This window comes from Hemibagrus wyckioides, linkage group LG18 (genome assembly GCF_019097595.1).
Source record: "Hemibagrus wyckioides isolate EC202008001 linkage group LG18, SWU_Hwy_1.0, whole genome shotgun sequence".
Classification (NCBI taxonomy): domain Eukaryota; kingdom Metazoa; phylum Chordata; class Actinopteri; order Siluriformes; family Bagridae; genus Hemibagrus; species Hemibagrus wyckioides.
The window spans coordinates 14,994,065-15,011,730 of record NC_080727.1 but is presented as its reverse complement, the minus strand read 5'-3'; the positions used below and the strand labels follow the sequence as shown (position 1 = coordinate 15,011,730).

The 17,666-nt window shown below is 38.6% G+C and overlaps 3 protein-coding genes across 3 annotated transcripts; all 3 read right to left on the bottom strand.

Moving 5' to 3' along the window:
* Positions 1 to 200: 200 nt before the first annotated feature.
* Positions 201 to 1,145, bottom strand: LOC131369179 (olfactory receptor 4B13-like). Its single transcript, XM_058415655.1, has one exon. The coding sequence runs from the start codon at positions 1,143 to 1,145 to the stop codon at positions 201 to 203; it is 945 nt and encodes a 314-aa protein (XP_058271638.1).
* Positions 1,146 to 4,304: 3,159 nt separating this feature from the next.
* Positions 4,305 to 10,728, bottom strand: LOC131369178 (olfactory receptor 4B13-like). Its single transcript, XM_058415654.1, has 2 exons — positions 9,813 to 10,728; positions 4,305 to 4,540 (listed from the first exon to the last, which is right to left on the bottom strand). Exons 1-2 carry the CDS (start codon positions 10,726 to 10,728, stop codon positions 4,305 to 4,307), a joined length of 1,152 nt encoding a protein of 383 aa, XP_058271637.1.
* Positions 10,729 to 16,375: 5,647 nt separating this feature from the next.
* On the bottom strand, positions 16,376 to 17,320 carry LOC131369177 (olfactory receptor 4B13-like). The gene has a single exon (XM_058415653.1). It carries the CDS (start codon positions 17,318 to 17,320, stop codon positions 16,376 to 16,378), a length of 945 nt encoding a protein of 314 aa, XP_058271636.1.
* Positions 17,321 to 17,666: the final 346 nt, after the last annotated feature.

The window sequence follows — 17,666 nt, the reverse complement described above, 5'->3', positions numbered from 1 at the left end:
TTAACAAAAGTTCATCTGAAGTATTTCATAGGCAATAACAGCATGTTAAAAAGGCCTGAAAGATTAGGAACAAATGGATCCATTAGAAGTCAATTAAATTAAATCTATTTTTACTTTAATTTGGCCTCAATGACCATTATGAAAAACAGAAGACAAAACAGAAGCAATTACACAAAATATGTGGACTTTTTCACCCTGACTTAATTTCTGAAGGGAGCAACTTTTTTACCAAAGAAGAAATTCTGAATATGTCTCTTTATAACCTGAACACTCATGCCATAGATAACTGGATTTAACAGAGGAGGAAATATCATAAAATATATAGACATGAAATTTCGGAATTCGTAAGGAAAATACCTTAAATCTAGCCGACTTTGTATTATTTCAAAAAATACTCCAACAAAATAATTCAAAACAGCAAGAAGATGAGGTGTACATGTTTGGATGGCTTTGTTTTGACATTCCTTAGAAGAATATATGCAAACACGCAAAATCATTGCATAAGAGAATAAAATTATTATAACCTGTGGAATCATGTAAAAAGCCATTAGACCAAGTCCAATTATGCTGTGGATAGTGATATCTGTGCAAGATAGTTTAATGAGTTCAAAATTTACACAGTGTGTCTTATCTATAATTTCTCTGCAAAAGGTTAAGCGTATTGTGAATGACTCATATATCAGAAAAGTAACTAATGGATAAGACCATGCAAAAAATATAAATACCTGCAACTTTCTTGTCGACATCATATCATGATAGTGAAGTGGGTAACAAATAGCTACATAACGGTCATAGCTCATAAAGGCCAATATAGTTAGTTCAATAATATTATAAGTGTGTAAACAGAAGATTTGTATGAGACAATTTGTTAAAGATATCCTATGCTTCTCAGTAGTGAGATTAAATATCAGATGTGGGATCAGACTTGTGCTGCCATAAATACCATTACATGACAGATTGCATACGAAGATATACATTGGATTATGCAGTGTTCTTTCAAAATAGATTACAGCAATGAGAAGTGAGTTCAGGATCAAAACTGTAGCATAGAGGAGGAGAAAAATAAAAATGAACAAATGCTTCTGTTTGTCCATTACATAGTAGCCATCCAGAATGAATGTGGTAAAAGTTGATCTATTTTCCATTGTGTTTTCCAGCTTTGCTGCAGAAGGAAGAAATATTAATAATAAAGCAGATATTAAAACGATACTTTATATGATCTGTTTGAATATTTTGACATCTAAAGCATGATGTTTTTCTTGTAGTGTACAATGCTGCTGTATAATATACATCTGCATGCCTGTGTTTCTCAGAAAACAACAAACTTGCTATAAGTTGTAGTTCTTCCAAGAAACCACAAAAGAAAATTTTAGTTGTTGAATTGTTACTATGGCCTTTTTGGCTATAATTAAGCATTAGAGTATCTTGGTAGATTTTATAGACAGACATATTACAAGTTATTGAATCAAAATTACTGCCATATAATTATAATCTCCCACTAATTACTAGCATGTTTGTCTAGCCTTCATCTAAGCAGTTGTCTCACCTTTGTGGAGAAATGCAGAGAAGGAGGTTATTCTAATAAAATAATTTTCTTTGCTGACATGCTGAGTTTTATGGCTCAGAAAAATGGGATGGTCTACAACATTACCATCTCTTGTGGCCTGTTAGATGCCTCTTAGCATTTCCCTTATGTCATGTTGTGAAATCAAACAAACAAACAAAAATCATCCAGTTAGTGATAAATTGTTAAATATAGAACACAGAGAAGGGTGGCAAGGTTTGATAAAACTGAGAGGGGAAGAGGCAAGACACAAATAACATATTCAGATACAGATCACACACACAGATTTTATGTACATATAAAGCACAACATTCAAATTCTGGGACCCTTAAGGCAGGCTGTAATTAATATATTTCTATTGCATATATCCACTTAACATTTACACACAATGTCTTTTGACTTTAGATATTTGTATTCAGAAGCAAAGATTACAGGAATAATTTTTTTAAATTGATTAACAGTATTAGTTGCAAAGCTATTGGTAATTACAGCTTTGCAGAGAAACAGTCTGGTATCAGGACACTTTCACCACCAAACTTAACATATAACTTGTGGTTATGACTCTCGTGGATTCATGCACATAACTCTTCTCTATATTTTTTAAATAAAAACCCTAATATATATTTGTTAAAAAAATTTGATTTATCGAAATGCTTTTAGACATGCATCTCTGTGCTTCTTATTTTAGTGAAGGAAATTTGTGTGGAGGATTGCACAGTGACATGATTGCAGTGCAGTTTATTGTTCTCTGTTTTCCTGCTGCTTTCGGGTCATTCTGCAACTCTTTATTATTCTTTATTATTTGCTTGAGAGCATGTTGTGATATCTTGTGTGGCACACCTGTCCAAAAATGATTAGATTTGTTCCAAAAGCTTTCCACCTGCATACCGTATTATCACACTAATTGTATTGACAGCATTGATTTTTTCTGTCTAGTCTATGGCTCTGTAGATTTTCCCATTCAAATGTTATTTAATAATGTTTAGAATTTTATCAAACTCCTTCACCTCACATGATTGGCATTGAAATGTATGGAATTTGTTGATTTTATAATGAGTCTTTTATAATAATTGTGTTTATAATTTTTGTGTTGACACAAGCTAGGCATTGAAATGTATGGAATTTGTTGTTTTTATAATGAGTCTTTTATAATAATTGTGTTTATAATTTTTGTGTAGACACAAGCTATTACCAGGACATTGTCATGGAATCATTCAGTAGGGAAGTCTTATGTATGTAAGAGTTTATTGTTTTTTATATTAATTATGGGAGTAATGCAAACATCATCTGGCACAGCTGGAGCTATATTGTCAGGACTCAAAAATAATAGTTTTAATCATGTAATAGCACTTGACACTAAACACATAACCCTGCAGCTGAAGTACAGACAGTAGCACCTGGTGGCTTTTAACATAGAGTTAAGTATATATCAATGTTGGTCTGGCCTCTTACTTATTTCTCTTTCCAAAATCCAAAATCTTTTTCCAAAATCAGGTCAATAAAATTGGTCTGCTACATGCTACAAAGCAGCTAAGCTGCAAACTAGCTAACTACACCATGTTATGTGTGTAACCTGGTTCCCTGAGAAGGGAACGAGATGCTGCCTCATGACTGATGCTTTTGAACGCTTCATTGAGGAAGTTGTGTCTGAAGCTTTGTGTGCACACACGCCAATTTATAGGCTTGAATAGGAGCAATACGCCAATAAGACCATATAAGGACATCTACATCACATCACTCCATCTTCTATTTGTCTAAAAGAAGCGCGAGTGGACGCTTGGGGTGTGGCAAGTGATGCAGCGTCTCGTTCCCTTCTAAGGGAACTGGGTTACATATGTAACCCGGTGTAGTTCCCTTTCGAGAGAAATCAATGCTGCATCATGACTGATGCTATGGGAACATCAATACCCACTCTGCCACACACCGGTCGATGTCTGTTCCGGGGCCGTGAGAGAGCACGAGCAAACCAAGAATAGAATAGAGTGGGGTCCAGGTCCAGGCTATAGAACCTGATAAAGGTGTGCGGAGAGGACCAGCTTGCCACAGCACAAATCTCCTGGAGGGGAATACCCCTAGCCAAGGCACTGAATGAGGCGATATCCCTAGTAGATTGAGCTCCCCGTAGGCCTGGCCTCTACTACCCAGTGTGCCAGGCGTTGCCTGAAGACTAGATCTCCCTTGTTCTGGGTCCCAAAGCAGACGAATAGGGTGGAGGACTTACATCATGAGCTTGAGCAGTGGACATAAGTTCTCAGGGCCCTTACTGGGCAAAGCAAGTGCAGTCTCTCCTGTTCTGCCGACTCATGGGGCAGAGGACAGAAGGCATGCAAGGCAGGAGGAGGGAGAAACCGCCATAGGGAGGACGCACCTAGGAACCCTAGCCCTCAGGCATCAGGATTTCTTCTTGGCCCGTCTGGCATAGATGACAGACCTAAGGCCTGGTCTCACCTGAGCATGCTGGCCGGCCTCCCTAGACTTTGATGAGGGGGCACAGGCTGCCATACTAGCCCTCTGAGCAAGCTGGGGGGCGGGGGAGTGGCTGGGGCAGGTGCCTGTTGGGCTGGAAGACAGCCCAGGCTGCTCACTGTGACGAGGGATAAATTCCCTAAATGCCACTGACTGTCGCTTTACCTCTTAGTGCTGGTTGACGACCATATTCACTGCATCGCCGAACAGGCCCTGAGGTGAAATCGGGGCATCTAGGAGAAAGGACTTATCTCTGTCCTTAATCCCTGTTATGTTAAGCCACAGTTGCCTCTCCATGGCAACTAATGCAGCCTATGGCGCGGGCCGTCTGCTTCGTGGCATGGAGCGTGAGATGTGTGGCTTGACGTAGCTCAGAGACTGTCTCAAGGTTAAATCCCTCGCCAAGGTCGAGATCTTTCAGCAGATCAGCCTTGTAGGCCTGCAAGACCACCATGGTGTGCAGGGATGCACCACCTTGGCCTGGTGCCGTGTAGGCCTTCCCTACAAAGGCTGAATTCAATTTTCAATTCAATTTATTTGTTTAGCACCTTTTACAATGGACAATGGAAACAGAGAAAGGAGAAAATATTTTTAAAAAATATTAAATTAAATGATTAAGTGACTCTACATGGTTAGAAGGGTGCGCAGGCTTCCTCCATGTCGGTGATGTAGGGAAAAGATAGCTTGCAAACATCTCTTCAACCCTGGGCATGGCTGCATGGCTGTCACTTTCACAATATATAGCTGATGCAGTACATGGTGAAATGAAACAATGTTCCTTCTGAACCAGAGGTGCTACACATAACAAAAACAAAATACAAGGTAATGCAGATAAACATAGAACTAAACTATACTTCCAAGGTGCAGAAATCTTTAAACTAGACATACAACATAAACAAGACACATAATGCCGACAGAACAGTGTTAGACAGTGAGTGCAAAAAGAAACAGGATTAGGGACATTGAGGAATAGCAGCAGAAATAGTTATTTTAGTTATAATAATAATTAAAGTGTAGTTCATGATATATGAGACTTGTGCATGTAAACAAGATCATTTGTATGTGTGTGTGTCTATGTATGTGTGTGTGTGTCCGTGTCCGATTTAGTTCAGTTATCTGTTGAGACACCTGATTGCCTGAGGTAAGAGGTCAGAATGCTTTGCCACCTGTTTCCGGATGGCAGAAGGGTGAAGAGTTTGTGTGAGGGGTGTGTGGGGTCATTCACAAAGCTGTTTGCTTTGAGGATGCAGTGTGGGGAGTAAATATCCATAATAGTGGGGAGAGAGACTCAGATGATCTTCACAGCTGTCCTCACTATCTGCTGCAGGGTCTTGCATTCCGTGCGATTCCCAAAGCAGGCAGTGATGCAGTTGCTCAGGATGCTCTAGATGGTCCCTTTGTAGAAGGTGGTCAGGATGGAAGGTGGAAGATGAGATGCTGCTGGGCTTTCTTGGTGATGGAGCTGGTGTTGAGAGACCAGGTGAGGTCCTCCGCCAGTGAACACCAAGGAATTTGGTGCTCAACAACCATCTCTTTTGTTTTCTCCATGTTCAGAGACAGGTTGTTGGCTTTACACCAGGCTGTTAGCTGCTGCACCTCCTCTCTGTTTGCTGACTCATCATTCTTGCTGATGAGATCCACCATGGTTGTTGATGAGATCCACCATTGCTGCACAGTCATGAGTCAGCAGAGTGAACAGCAGTAGACTGAGCATGCAGCCTGGAGGAGCTCCACTGCTCAGTGTGGTGGTGCTGGAGATGCTGTTCACGATCCGGACTGACTGAGGTTTCCCAGTCAGGAAATCCAGGATCCAGTTGCAGAGGGAGGTGTTGGTGCCCAGCATACTCAGCTTCTCAATCAGGTGCCAAGGAACGATTCAAGCCCCACAATGGCCGAATAATTGGAGAAGGCCGGGAAAAAAGCTCCCGAAACTGAAGTGGGGATATCAGTGTCAGGGGTGACGAGAAGAGAAAGGGAAGGACCCGTCTCTTGTTCTGCTTCCACCAACTCAACCTGCAAACCCTATGATCTAAGCCACTGCGCAGCCTTGGCGAACGCGGGACCTGTGCCACAAGGCGTAGAAGCTTGGTCAGAAAATACAGCCAAGTGAGATTGGAGCTTACGGAGAGGAAGCCTCTTGCAATGTACGCAGCCGGCTCCCTGGGCATGCTCTTCTCCCAAACAAACAACGCGAAGAGCGTGTGTGTCGTCCTCTGTGATAAAACAGGGCACGGATGCACATACCTCTTAAAGTTCTTGGTTGCCATAAAATCTCTTTTTTTTCTCCTAGTCTTTTGAATATCTTCTTTTTCCCTAGTCTAGACAGACAGGACAAACAATCGACACACATACACAGAGTGCTGAAGGCAAAGAAAGCTGGAGTAATGTGACCCTAGATGCCTGTATATGGACTTATTGGTGCATATTCCCTTTGTCACTAGTCCTATCCTAAATTGGTGTGTGTGCACACAGAGCTTCATACACAACTTCCTCCATGAAGTGTTTTCCATAGCATCAGTCATGACACAACATTGAGTTCCCTCAAAAGGGAACTGGATTTCACTGAAGTACACTACCGTTCAAAAGTTTGGGATCAATTGGAAATTTCCTTGTTTTCCGAAGAAAAACCCATTTTTATCCATTTCAAAAACAAAATGAATCAGATGATTTTTAAAGAAGTATTATCAGTTACCATCTGTTTCAGTCTCATTGTATAAGGATATTTGATTATTAGAAACCCTTTTTCAGTTGTGCAACTGAAAACTGTTGCACTAATTAAGGGAGCAATAAAAGGCTTAGGTTTAGGTTAGTTTAGTATCTGCAGCATCAGAAGTTGTGGGTTTGTTTACAGGCTCAAACAGGCCAGAAAGAAAGTATGTTCCTTCTTTGCATGCTGTGAAATACTCCTTTCATAGAACAATGTAAATTGGTTCTAACTAGAACAGAAAAGGGAGTGGAAGGCCCCAGTACACAACTGGAAATCAAGAAAATGTGCTATACAAATAAAATTGAATTGAGTTGAATTTAATTAAAGCCACTCTGGAAGAATGGAGGCATTGGCTTGAGGGGGCATGCTGTGTGTTTCAAGTGATTACAAATCACAAGAATCTAGAATACCTCAGGGGGGCCAAGAGACTAAACCCACATCAAGCCAGATGGGCCCTCTTCTTCACAAGGTTTAATTTCCCAATGACATATCAACCAGGTACAAAAAATAGCAAAGCCGGCCCACTGTCTCGAAGACATGATACCTCCAGCCTCGCCTCCAATCCTGAGCCCATATTACCACTATCCCTCATCATTGCACCTGTCCACTGGGTCTTGATGGAAGAAATACTACAGGCTCAACAAGATGAACCACCTCCACCAGAGTGTCCTCTGACCAAGCAATATGTTCCCAAAACCCTGCATACCAGAGCCATTCAGTGGGTTCACGACTCACCTAGCTCTGGCAATCCATGAATAAAGCGTGCTACTACTTTGGTCCAGAATGCTTTCTAGTGGCCTACACTTACCATTGACATGGAGAACTTTGTCAAGTGATGCAGACTCTGCACTTCAAGAAGTCAAAAACCCTATGCCAACTCCCAGCTGGCCTCCTAGAACCCTTACCAATGCCCCAGTGACCTTGGTCTCACCTAGCTATTTTATCACAGATCTGACTAACTCCCAAGGGTACGCCACAATTCTCATCATCACTGATCGCTTTGCCTGCCGACTAGTACCACTCAAGTGTATGGCCACAGCCATGGGCACAGTTACTGCTTTGTTCCATCACATGTTTTAGGTTTATGGTCTCCCGAGGACATTGTGTCAGACAGGGGGACCAATTTAGATAACGTGTGTGGAGAGCATTCTGCACCAGATTGAACATTATCATTAGCCTAACATCGGGGTATCATCCACAGTCTAATGGCCAAGCGGAGCCGCTTAATCAGGAGATTGGGGTACACCTATGCTCCTACAGTCGCCAAGAGCAAAATCGGTGGAGCAAGTTTATTCCTTGGACTGAGTATGCCCAAAACAACCCCACAGGATTAACCCCCTTCCAATGCATCCTAGAGTTTCAACCCCCCTTTATTTCCCTGGTTAGTGGAACAGTCACATGTACCAGCAGTGGATGACTGTTTCAGATACAGCAGAAATATTTGGAAAGGTGCTCATGTTTGGCTACAGAGGGTGATCAGACACCAACGCATACAGGCTTATTGCCGCCGATGGCCACATCCTGATTACCAACCAGGCCAACTAGTATGGTTATCGACCAAGAACCTGAAGCTTTGGCTCCAATGCAGGAAACTCAGCCCATGTTACATTGGCCCATTTAAGGTTTGGTGAATGAATATCCCCATCTTTCCATGTGTCTCTACTTAAACCTGCCCACAAAATATTCCTCCACCCCAACTGGACATTGAAGGCTCCCTGGCATACCTAGTCAAGGAGATTTTCGACTCCAGGTGAAGAGGAGGCCTACTCCAGTATCTAGTGGAGGGCTATGGCACAGAGGAGAGATCATGGGTGGACAGGTGAGACATCCTTAACCCAGGACTAATCCAGAAATTCCATGATTACCACCCGGGACGACCTGCCCCCAGACTTAGGGGATGCCCTATTAGGAGAACACCAGTATATAACAGGATATAACCACTAGTTATATATGTGAGGGAGCCCTGATGCTATGACATTGTAACATCATCAGTCGCGCCTCCCCCTCTTCACCACCAGAGGCAACCCTTACCAGAATACTGACACTTCCGGGTCACTCTGTTCACTTCTTGTTTTTTAGCCATTTCATGCTAAGGTAGGTCGAAGTTTCGTCAGTTCTCCTGCATTACCAAGCTTTGTACATTGCTTGCTTTCCATGATCATGACCAAGTTTTCTGTTTGCTTGCTAATTCTGGGATAAAAAAATGTGCCTCTATGATCACACTGAACACAAGAAAATATAAATAAATTAAATGCATTAAGTAGGGAAATGGAGACATATATGAATCTATCTCTATCTTAGTAACTGGAGTACTAAAATGAGTACATTAAATTTGGAGATTGCCCTAAGCAGTGATGGCTTTCTGAATTCATACCATAACTGGAGAGGATAACAGAGGAGGATAGCAAGTTGAGAGAAAAGACATTATAGTGTCTTAAAAAGGTGTTGGGCCACTGAAAGCCACCAGAAAAACTGTAGTGACCTTTATTTATTTATTTATTTCTACAGATTCTACATAATTTTAATGTAACTGAAAAAAAATATGTTTAGGCCAGTGTTTGATGATCCCAGAACTACATGTATGAAAAGCTTTTTTGATGTAACAGGAAAAAAGTTCAATTACAAACTGCAGATCACAAGATTAATAGTTAAAGTTACTAGTAATAGTTATCAGTGCTTTCTGTATTAACCTAAATTAAAAAGTGGCATATGTTAAAAAAAAGAAAACAGTCTTTTTATTTCATATATCAAGAAATACAAAGAAAGAAAAAAGGACAATTCATTTTGCAGAAAAACAAACAGATTCAGCTTAATTAAACCAGAAGCTTTAACAAAAGTACACCTGAAGTATTTCACAAGCATTAACAGCGTTTGGAAAAAGGCCTGAAAGATTAAGATTAAAAGTATCCCTTAGCAGCAAAGGATTGTTAAGTTGATTGTATTAAAGCTATTTTTACTTGGACTCCTATCCATAAACAGTGGAAGAAACATAAATGGACCTCAATGACCATAATGAAAAACAGAAGACAAACTTTTTCACCCTGTCTTAATTTCTAAAGGGAGCAACTTTTTTACCAATGAAAAAATTCTGAATATGTTTCTTTATAACCTGAACACTTATGCCATAGATAACTGGATTTAACAGAGGAGGAAATATCATAAAATATATAGACATGAAATTTCGGAATTCGTAAGGGAAATACCTTGAATCTAGCCGACTTTGTATTATTTCAAAAAATACTCCAATAAAATAATTCAAAACAGCAAGAATGTGAGGTGTACATGTTTGGATGGCTTTGTTTTGACATTTCTTAGAAGAAAATATGCAAACATGCAAAATCATTGCATAAGAGAATAAAATCATTATAACCTGTGGAATCACGTGAACAGCCAGTAGACCAAGACCAACTTTGCTGTGGATAGTGATGTCTGTGCAAGAGAGTTTAATGACTTCAAAATTTGCACAGTGTGTCTTATCTAAAACTTCTTTGCAAAAGGTTAAGCGTATTGTGAATACTTCAAATATCAGAAAAGAAATGACTGGATAAGACCATGCAAAATATATAAATACCTGCAACTTTCTTGTCGACATCATATCATGATAGTGAAGTGGGTAACAAATAGCTACATAACGGTCATAGCTCATAAAGGCCAATATAGTTAGTTCAATAATATTATAAGTGTGTAAACAGAAGATTTGTATGAGACAATTTGTTAAAGATATCCTATGCTCCTCAGTAGTGAGATTAAATATCAGATGTGGGATCAGACTTGTGCTGCCATAAATACCATTACATGACAGATTGCATAAAAATATACACATTGGGTTATGCAGTGCTTTTTCAAAATAGATTACAGCAATGAGAAGTGAGTTCAGGATAAAAATTCCAGCGTAGAGTAAGAGAAAAATAAAAATGAACAAATGCTTCTGTTTGTCCATTACATAGTAGCCATCCAGAATGAATGTGGTAAAAGTTGATCTATTTTCCATTGTGTTTTCCAGCTTTGCTACAGAAGGAAGAAATAATAATTAGAAAGAAGATATTAAAACAATACTTCATATGATCTGTTTGAATGTTTTCACATGTAAAGCATGATGTTTTTCTTTTAGTGTACAATGCTGCGGTATAATATAAATCTGTGTCTCTTAGAATCTGTTATAAGTTGTAGTTCTTCCAAGACACCACTACTGACAGTTTTAGTTGTTAAATTGTTGAAGCATGAATCCCCCCAAACCCTGAATCAAAAGTACTGCCATTTAATTATATTCTCCCACTAAGTACTAACATGTCTAATGTTTGTTTCAGAAATTTGTAACTGAAAGCTATATGTAAGACAATTCTATTTTGCCATTATTAAATACACATTAAAAATTCAGTTCAGCTGTACTGTACATCAGTTGTTACTTCAAATTTCATTTATGATCATGGAAAAATACAGTCTTTACTTTAAGCAGCTGTCTCACCTTTTTTGAGAAATGCAGGGAAGGAGGTCATCCTAATGAAATGATCGGCTTTTATAGTTCAGTAAAATGGGATGGTCTACAATGTTACCATCTCTTGTGGCCTGGTAGATGTCTCTTAGCATTTTCATCATGTCATGTTGTGAAATGAAAGAAACAAACAAAAATCACCCACTTAGTGATGAGTAGTTAAAGATAGAACTCAGAGGAGGGTGGCAAGGTTTGATAAAACTGAGAGAGAAAGAGGCAACAAAACATACATTTTCAGATATACAGATAATATAATTCTATGTATATATAAAGGTCAACATTCAACTGCTGGGAACTGCAAGGCCTGGTGAAAGGGGGAATTTGTTACACATGTTACACACAATGTCTTGACTTTGCACATATAGATATGAACAAAACTTTAGGTATTCATATTAAAAAAACAAAGATATATTTTATAAAATCATCTGTTTCAGTCTCATTTTATAAGGCTAATTGATGGTTAGAAACCCTTTTGCAATAGTGCTAGCACAGATGAAAAAACGCTGTTCTGATTAAGGGAGCAATAATAATAATAATAATAGCTTATAATGGCTTTCTTTAGGTTAGTTTAGTATCTGCATCATCAGGAGTTGTGGGTTTGTTTACAGGCTCAAAATGGCCAGAAAGAAAGTATGTTCCTTGTTTCTATACTGTGAAATTTCATAGAACGATGTAAACTGGTTCTAACCAGAACAGAAAAAGGAGTGGAATGCCTCAGTGCACAACTGGAAAGCAAGAACATTTCCAAGTGATCCTAAACCTTTGAATGGTAGTGTAGGTATTGACAGTTAACTAGCTAGATCTCACAATAAATAAATAAAAAAAACGTAATCTTTCCTCAAATTATAACACAGTGAATTTTGAGGTGCCATAGAATCCCATTAAAGCTGTGTCAATGGAGTTCTAACAGCTAAAAATGAGATTTTCATGCAGACTGTACTATCCATTGGGGACATTTTTATGTAAGTGAACAGTGAGATATTCTTAAAAGTTAAATAGCTAAAATATACAGATCAGGCATAACATTATGACCACCTGCCTAATATTGTTTTAGTCCCCCGTTTGCTGCCAAAACAGCCCTGACCCAACGAGGCATGGACTTCACTAGATCCCTGAAGGTGTGCTGTGGTATCTGGCACCAAGATGCTAGCTGCAGATCCTTTAAGTCCTTTAAGATGCGAGGTTGGGGCCTCCATAGATCGGACTTAACTGTTCAGCACATCCCACAGATGCTCGATTGGATTAAGGATCTGGGGAATTTAGGCCAAGTCAACACCCTAAACTTGTTACTGTGCTCATCAAACCGTTCCTGAACTATTTTTGCTTTATGGCATGGTGCATTATCCTGCTGAAAGAGTCCACAGCCATCAGGGAATACCGTTTCCATGAAAAGGTGTACATGCTCTGCAACATTGCTTAGGTAGGTGGTATGTGTCAAAGTTCAATTCAAGTTCAATTCAATTTTATTTGTATAGCGCTTTTAACAAAGAGCATTGTCCCAAAGCAGCTTTACATGAGAAACAACATAAGAAAACAACAAACATATAAACAGACAAACAGACAAACAGTCCTAGATGTTATCCCAAGTGAGCAAGCCTGAGGTGACTGAGGCGAGTTTAGGAGCTAAATACGAAAATGGTCTACCCCCTTTTGTGGACATTGATATTCTGGGAACTACTAGAAATCCGGAATTTTGTGATCTTAAAGAGCGTGGTGGATTGTAACGTGTTAGAAGACTGGCTAGATACGTGGGAGCTAAACCATTTAGAGCCTTGAACGTAAATAGTGCTAATTTATAGTCAATTCTAAGTTTAACAGGTAGCCAGAGCAGGGATGATAATATTGGGGTTATATGGTCATATTTTCTTGATCTGGTAAGAACTCTGGCGGCTGCATTCTGGACTAACTGTAGCTTGTTTATAAAAGATGCAGGACAACCACCTAGTAATGCATTACAATAGTCCAGTCTGGAGGTCATGAATGCATGAACTAGTTTTTCTGCATCAGATACAGATAAAAAGTTTCTAAGCTTGGCAATATTTCTAAGATGGAAGAAGGCTGTTTTTGTAATATTGGAAATATGATTTTCAAAGGATAAGTTGCTGTCTAATATTACGCCCGGGTCTTTCACTGATGAGCTAGTAGTAACAGTACATCCTTCTAAATGCAAGCTGAATTGCGAGAACTTCTGTGTACTAGTTTTTGGGCAATATCTCTGTCTTATCAGAATTTAGTAATAGAAAATTATCGGTCATCCAGTCTTTAATAAACACTCAGTTAATCTAGACAAATTAGATATTTCATCTGGTTTTGATGAGATATATAACTGGGTATCATAGGCATAACAATGGAAAGTAATCCCATGCCTTCTAAAGATGTTACCCAATGGAAGCATGTATACCAAGAAAAGCAGAGGTCCTAAAACTGACCCTTGTGGGACCCTGTATTTCACTGGCACTACACTGGACAGTTCTCCATTTAAATCTACAAAGTGGTATCAATCAGACAGGTAGGATCTAAACCATTTTAATGCCTGTCCCTGCATTACCTATGTGATTTTGTAAGCGATCTATGAGAATGTTATGATCTATAGTGTCGAATGTAGCACTAAGATCAAGCAGGACTAAAATCGAGATGCAGCCTTGGTCCGAAGCTAAAAGCAAGTCATTTGTGATTTTAATTAGTGCAGTTTCTGTACTATGATGGGGCCTAAAACCTGACTGAAATTCTTCAAGGAAATTGTTTTCCTGTAGGAAGGAGCATAATTGAGCTGACACCACTTTTTCTAGTATTTTTGATATAAACAGAAGGTTTGAAATAGGTCTGTAATTTGATATTTCATCAGGGTCTAGTTTCGGTTTCTTAAGAAGAGGCTTAATAACTGCTAACTTGAGAGATTTTGGGACATGACCTAGATATAACGAGGAGTTAATAATATTGAGAAGAGGCTCTCTAGCTGCATGTATCACTTCTTTCAGCAATCTGGAATTGGATCTAACAAACACGTTGTTGATTTTTATCAGAACCAGCCTTCACCTCCCAACCTCAGCTATTGGGCCAGCCTTCACTCCCCACGTGCATCACTGAGCCTTGGCCGCGCATGTCCCTGTTGCCACTGTTCCTTCCTTGGACCATTTTCATTAGATACTGACCACTGCAGACTGGGAACATCCCATAAGAGCTGCAGTTTTGGAGATGCTCTGATCCAGTCGTCTAGCCTCACAATTTGGCCCTTTGTCAAACTCAAATCCTTACACTTGCCCATTTTTCCTGATTCTAACACATCAACTTTGAGGACAAAATGTTCACTTGCTGCCTAATATATCCCACCCACTAAGAGGTGCCATTATGAGGAGATAATCAGTGTTATTCACATGGCTGATCGGTGTATAATATAGATACATTATTGAGCTCCATTTTGGCCTCCTGGTGGTCCAGCGGCAGGATCCCGCACTCTCATTGCCGCGGCCCGAGTTCGATTCGTGGGCGGGGCGCCACCCCAGCCTCTGAAGAGTTGGCTCTCAGTGCCAGTCCCAAGCCTGGATAAAAATGGGAGGGTTGTGACAGGAAGGGCATCTGGCGTAAAACCTGTGCCAAATCGCGGGGGTCGATTGATCCGCTACCAAAAAAAAAAACCCAGCGGACCCTGCAAGTGTGCGGGACAAACGCTAAGGAACAAAATAATAATAATTAAGCTCCATTGTCAGTGCACTTTGTCCAGCACAGATATAGAGCTTCCCCATATGATGATTGGAATACCTCTCAAAGGGACTGAACCTTGTAACAAGCAGTCTTAAATACAATAATAAATATGACTGATATTTCAACATTAAACATATTACCACAGAGGGTTTGGAGCTACAATAGTGGTTAGTTAAGTAACCTAATCCATCCCCATTTTACACAACTAGTGTGACTCTTAATTATATCTGTAAAAATGGAAATTATTTGTAAATGTGGTAAATAAATTGTAAGTATAAAGTTACATGTGGTTATTTGTGTTATTTTGCTTGTTATTTAATGGTCTAGCTAGCTTCTTCACTGAAATTTAGCTAGCTAAGTGATGGCAGATGCTGCTAAAATTGTCTGCTTAAAGTTTTTTCTTGCTTTTAATCACTGATGCACAGATATGTGCTTCTCCTATCTTAAAGGTTGCCTCCACCATTTTACAGAGTCGCCACAATCTCAATGTTACTCCTTTCACCCCTAGACCATCGTTAAAAAGGTTGTAACACCCACCAACCACCACTGGTAGTTATATATGTGAGGGGTATCTAAGTCTTCTAATTCTGCAGAAATTGGAAGATTTCAAAACAGATAGAAATGGTCAGAGTTATAATAGTTTATTACGTGCATTTGAGGTATTACATAGATCAGTAACAATGCCTGTTATAGGACGACCTGAAAGGTTAAGGTTAGAAGTGTCTCAGATTAATAAGCATATGCCATAATCATAAAGCCATATTAGTTCTATTCCTATACATAGACAATGGGATAATTGTGCCTCTATGATCACACTGAACACAAGACAACATAAATAAGAAATTAAATGCAATAAATATGCAAATATGGACATATATATAAATCTATCTGCATCTCTTTTAGTAACTGGAGTACTAAAATGAGTACATTAAATTTGGAGATTGCCCTAAGCAGTGATGGCTTTTTGATGGCTCTGAATCTGAATTCATACCATAACTGGATTTAACAGAGGAGGATAGCAAGTTGAGATAAAAGAAATTATAGTGTCTTAAAAAGGTTTTGGGCCACTAAAAGTCACCAGAAAAACTGAATTTATTAATTAATTAATTAAACACTTAAGTCTGTGAAAAGAAGAAAAGACATTTCATTTTGCAGAAAAACAAACATATTCTGCAAGAGCTCAATTAAACCAGAAGCTTTAACAGAAGTGGATCTAAAGTATTTCACAGGAAATACCAGCATGTTAAAAAGGCCTGAAAGATTAAGATTAAAAGTATCCCTTAGAAGCAAAGGATTGCTAAGTTAATTAAATTAAAGCTATTTTTACTTGGACTCCTATCCATAAACAGTGGAAGAAACATAATTAGGCTTCAATGACCATTATGAAAAACAGAAGACAAAACAGAAGCAATAACTCAAAATGTATGAACTTTTTCACCCTGTCTTAATTTCTAAAGGGATCAACTTTTTTACCAAATAAAAAATTCTGAATATGTTTCTTTATAACCTGAACACTCATGCCATAGATAACTGGATTTAACAGAGGAGGAAATATCATAAAATATATAGACATGAAATTTCGGAATTCGTAAGGGAAATACCTTGAATCTAGCCGACTTTGTATTACTTCAAAAAATACTCCAACAAAATAATTCAAAACAGCAAGAAGATGAGGTGTACATGTTTGGATGGCTTTGTTTTGACATTCCTTAGAAGAATATATGCAAACACGCAAAATCATTGCATAAGAGAATAAAATCATTATAACCTGTGGAATCAAGTAAATAGCCATTAGACCAAGTCCAACTTTGTTGTGGATAGTGATGTCTGTGCAAGATAGTTTAATGAGTTCAAAATTTACACAGTGTGTCTTATCTATAATTTCTTTGCAAAAAGTTAAGCGTATTGTGAAGGTTTCAAATATAAAAAAAGCAACTAATGGATAAGACCATGCAAAAAATATAAATACCTGCAACTTTCTTGTCGACATCATATCATGATAGTGAAGTGGGTAACAAATAGCAACATAACGGTCATAGCTCATAAAGGCCAATATAGTTAGTTCAATAATATTATAAGTGTGTAAACATAAGATTTGTATGAGACAATTTGTTAAAGATATCCTATGCTCCTCAGTAGTGAGATTAAATATCAGATGTGGGATCAGACTTGTACTGCCATAAATACCATTACATGACAGATTGCATAAAAATATACACATTGGATTATGCAGTGCTTTTTCAAAATAGATTACAGCAATGAGAAGTGAGTTCAGGATAAAAATAGCAGCGTAGAGGAGGAGAAAAATAAAAATGAACAAATGCTTCTGTTTGTCCATTACATAGTAGCCATCCAGAATGAATGTGGTAAAAGTTGATCTATTTTCCATTGTGTTTTCCAGCTTTGCTACAGAAGGAAGAAATAATAATTAGAAAGAAGATATTAAAACAATACTTTATATGATCTGTTTGAATGTTTTCACATGTAAAGCATGATGTTTTTCTTTTAGTGTACAATGCTGCGGTATAATATAAATCTGTGTCTCTTAGAATCTGTTATAAGTTGTAGTTCTTCCAAGACACCACTACTGACAGTTTTAGTTGTTAAATTGTTGTATAATGAAGCATGAATCCCCCCAAACCCTGAATCAAAAGTACTGCCATTTAATTATATTCTCCCACTTAGTACTAATATGTCTAATGTTTGTTTTAGAAATTTGTAACTGAAAGCTATAT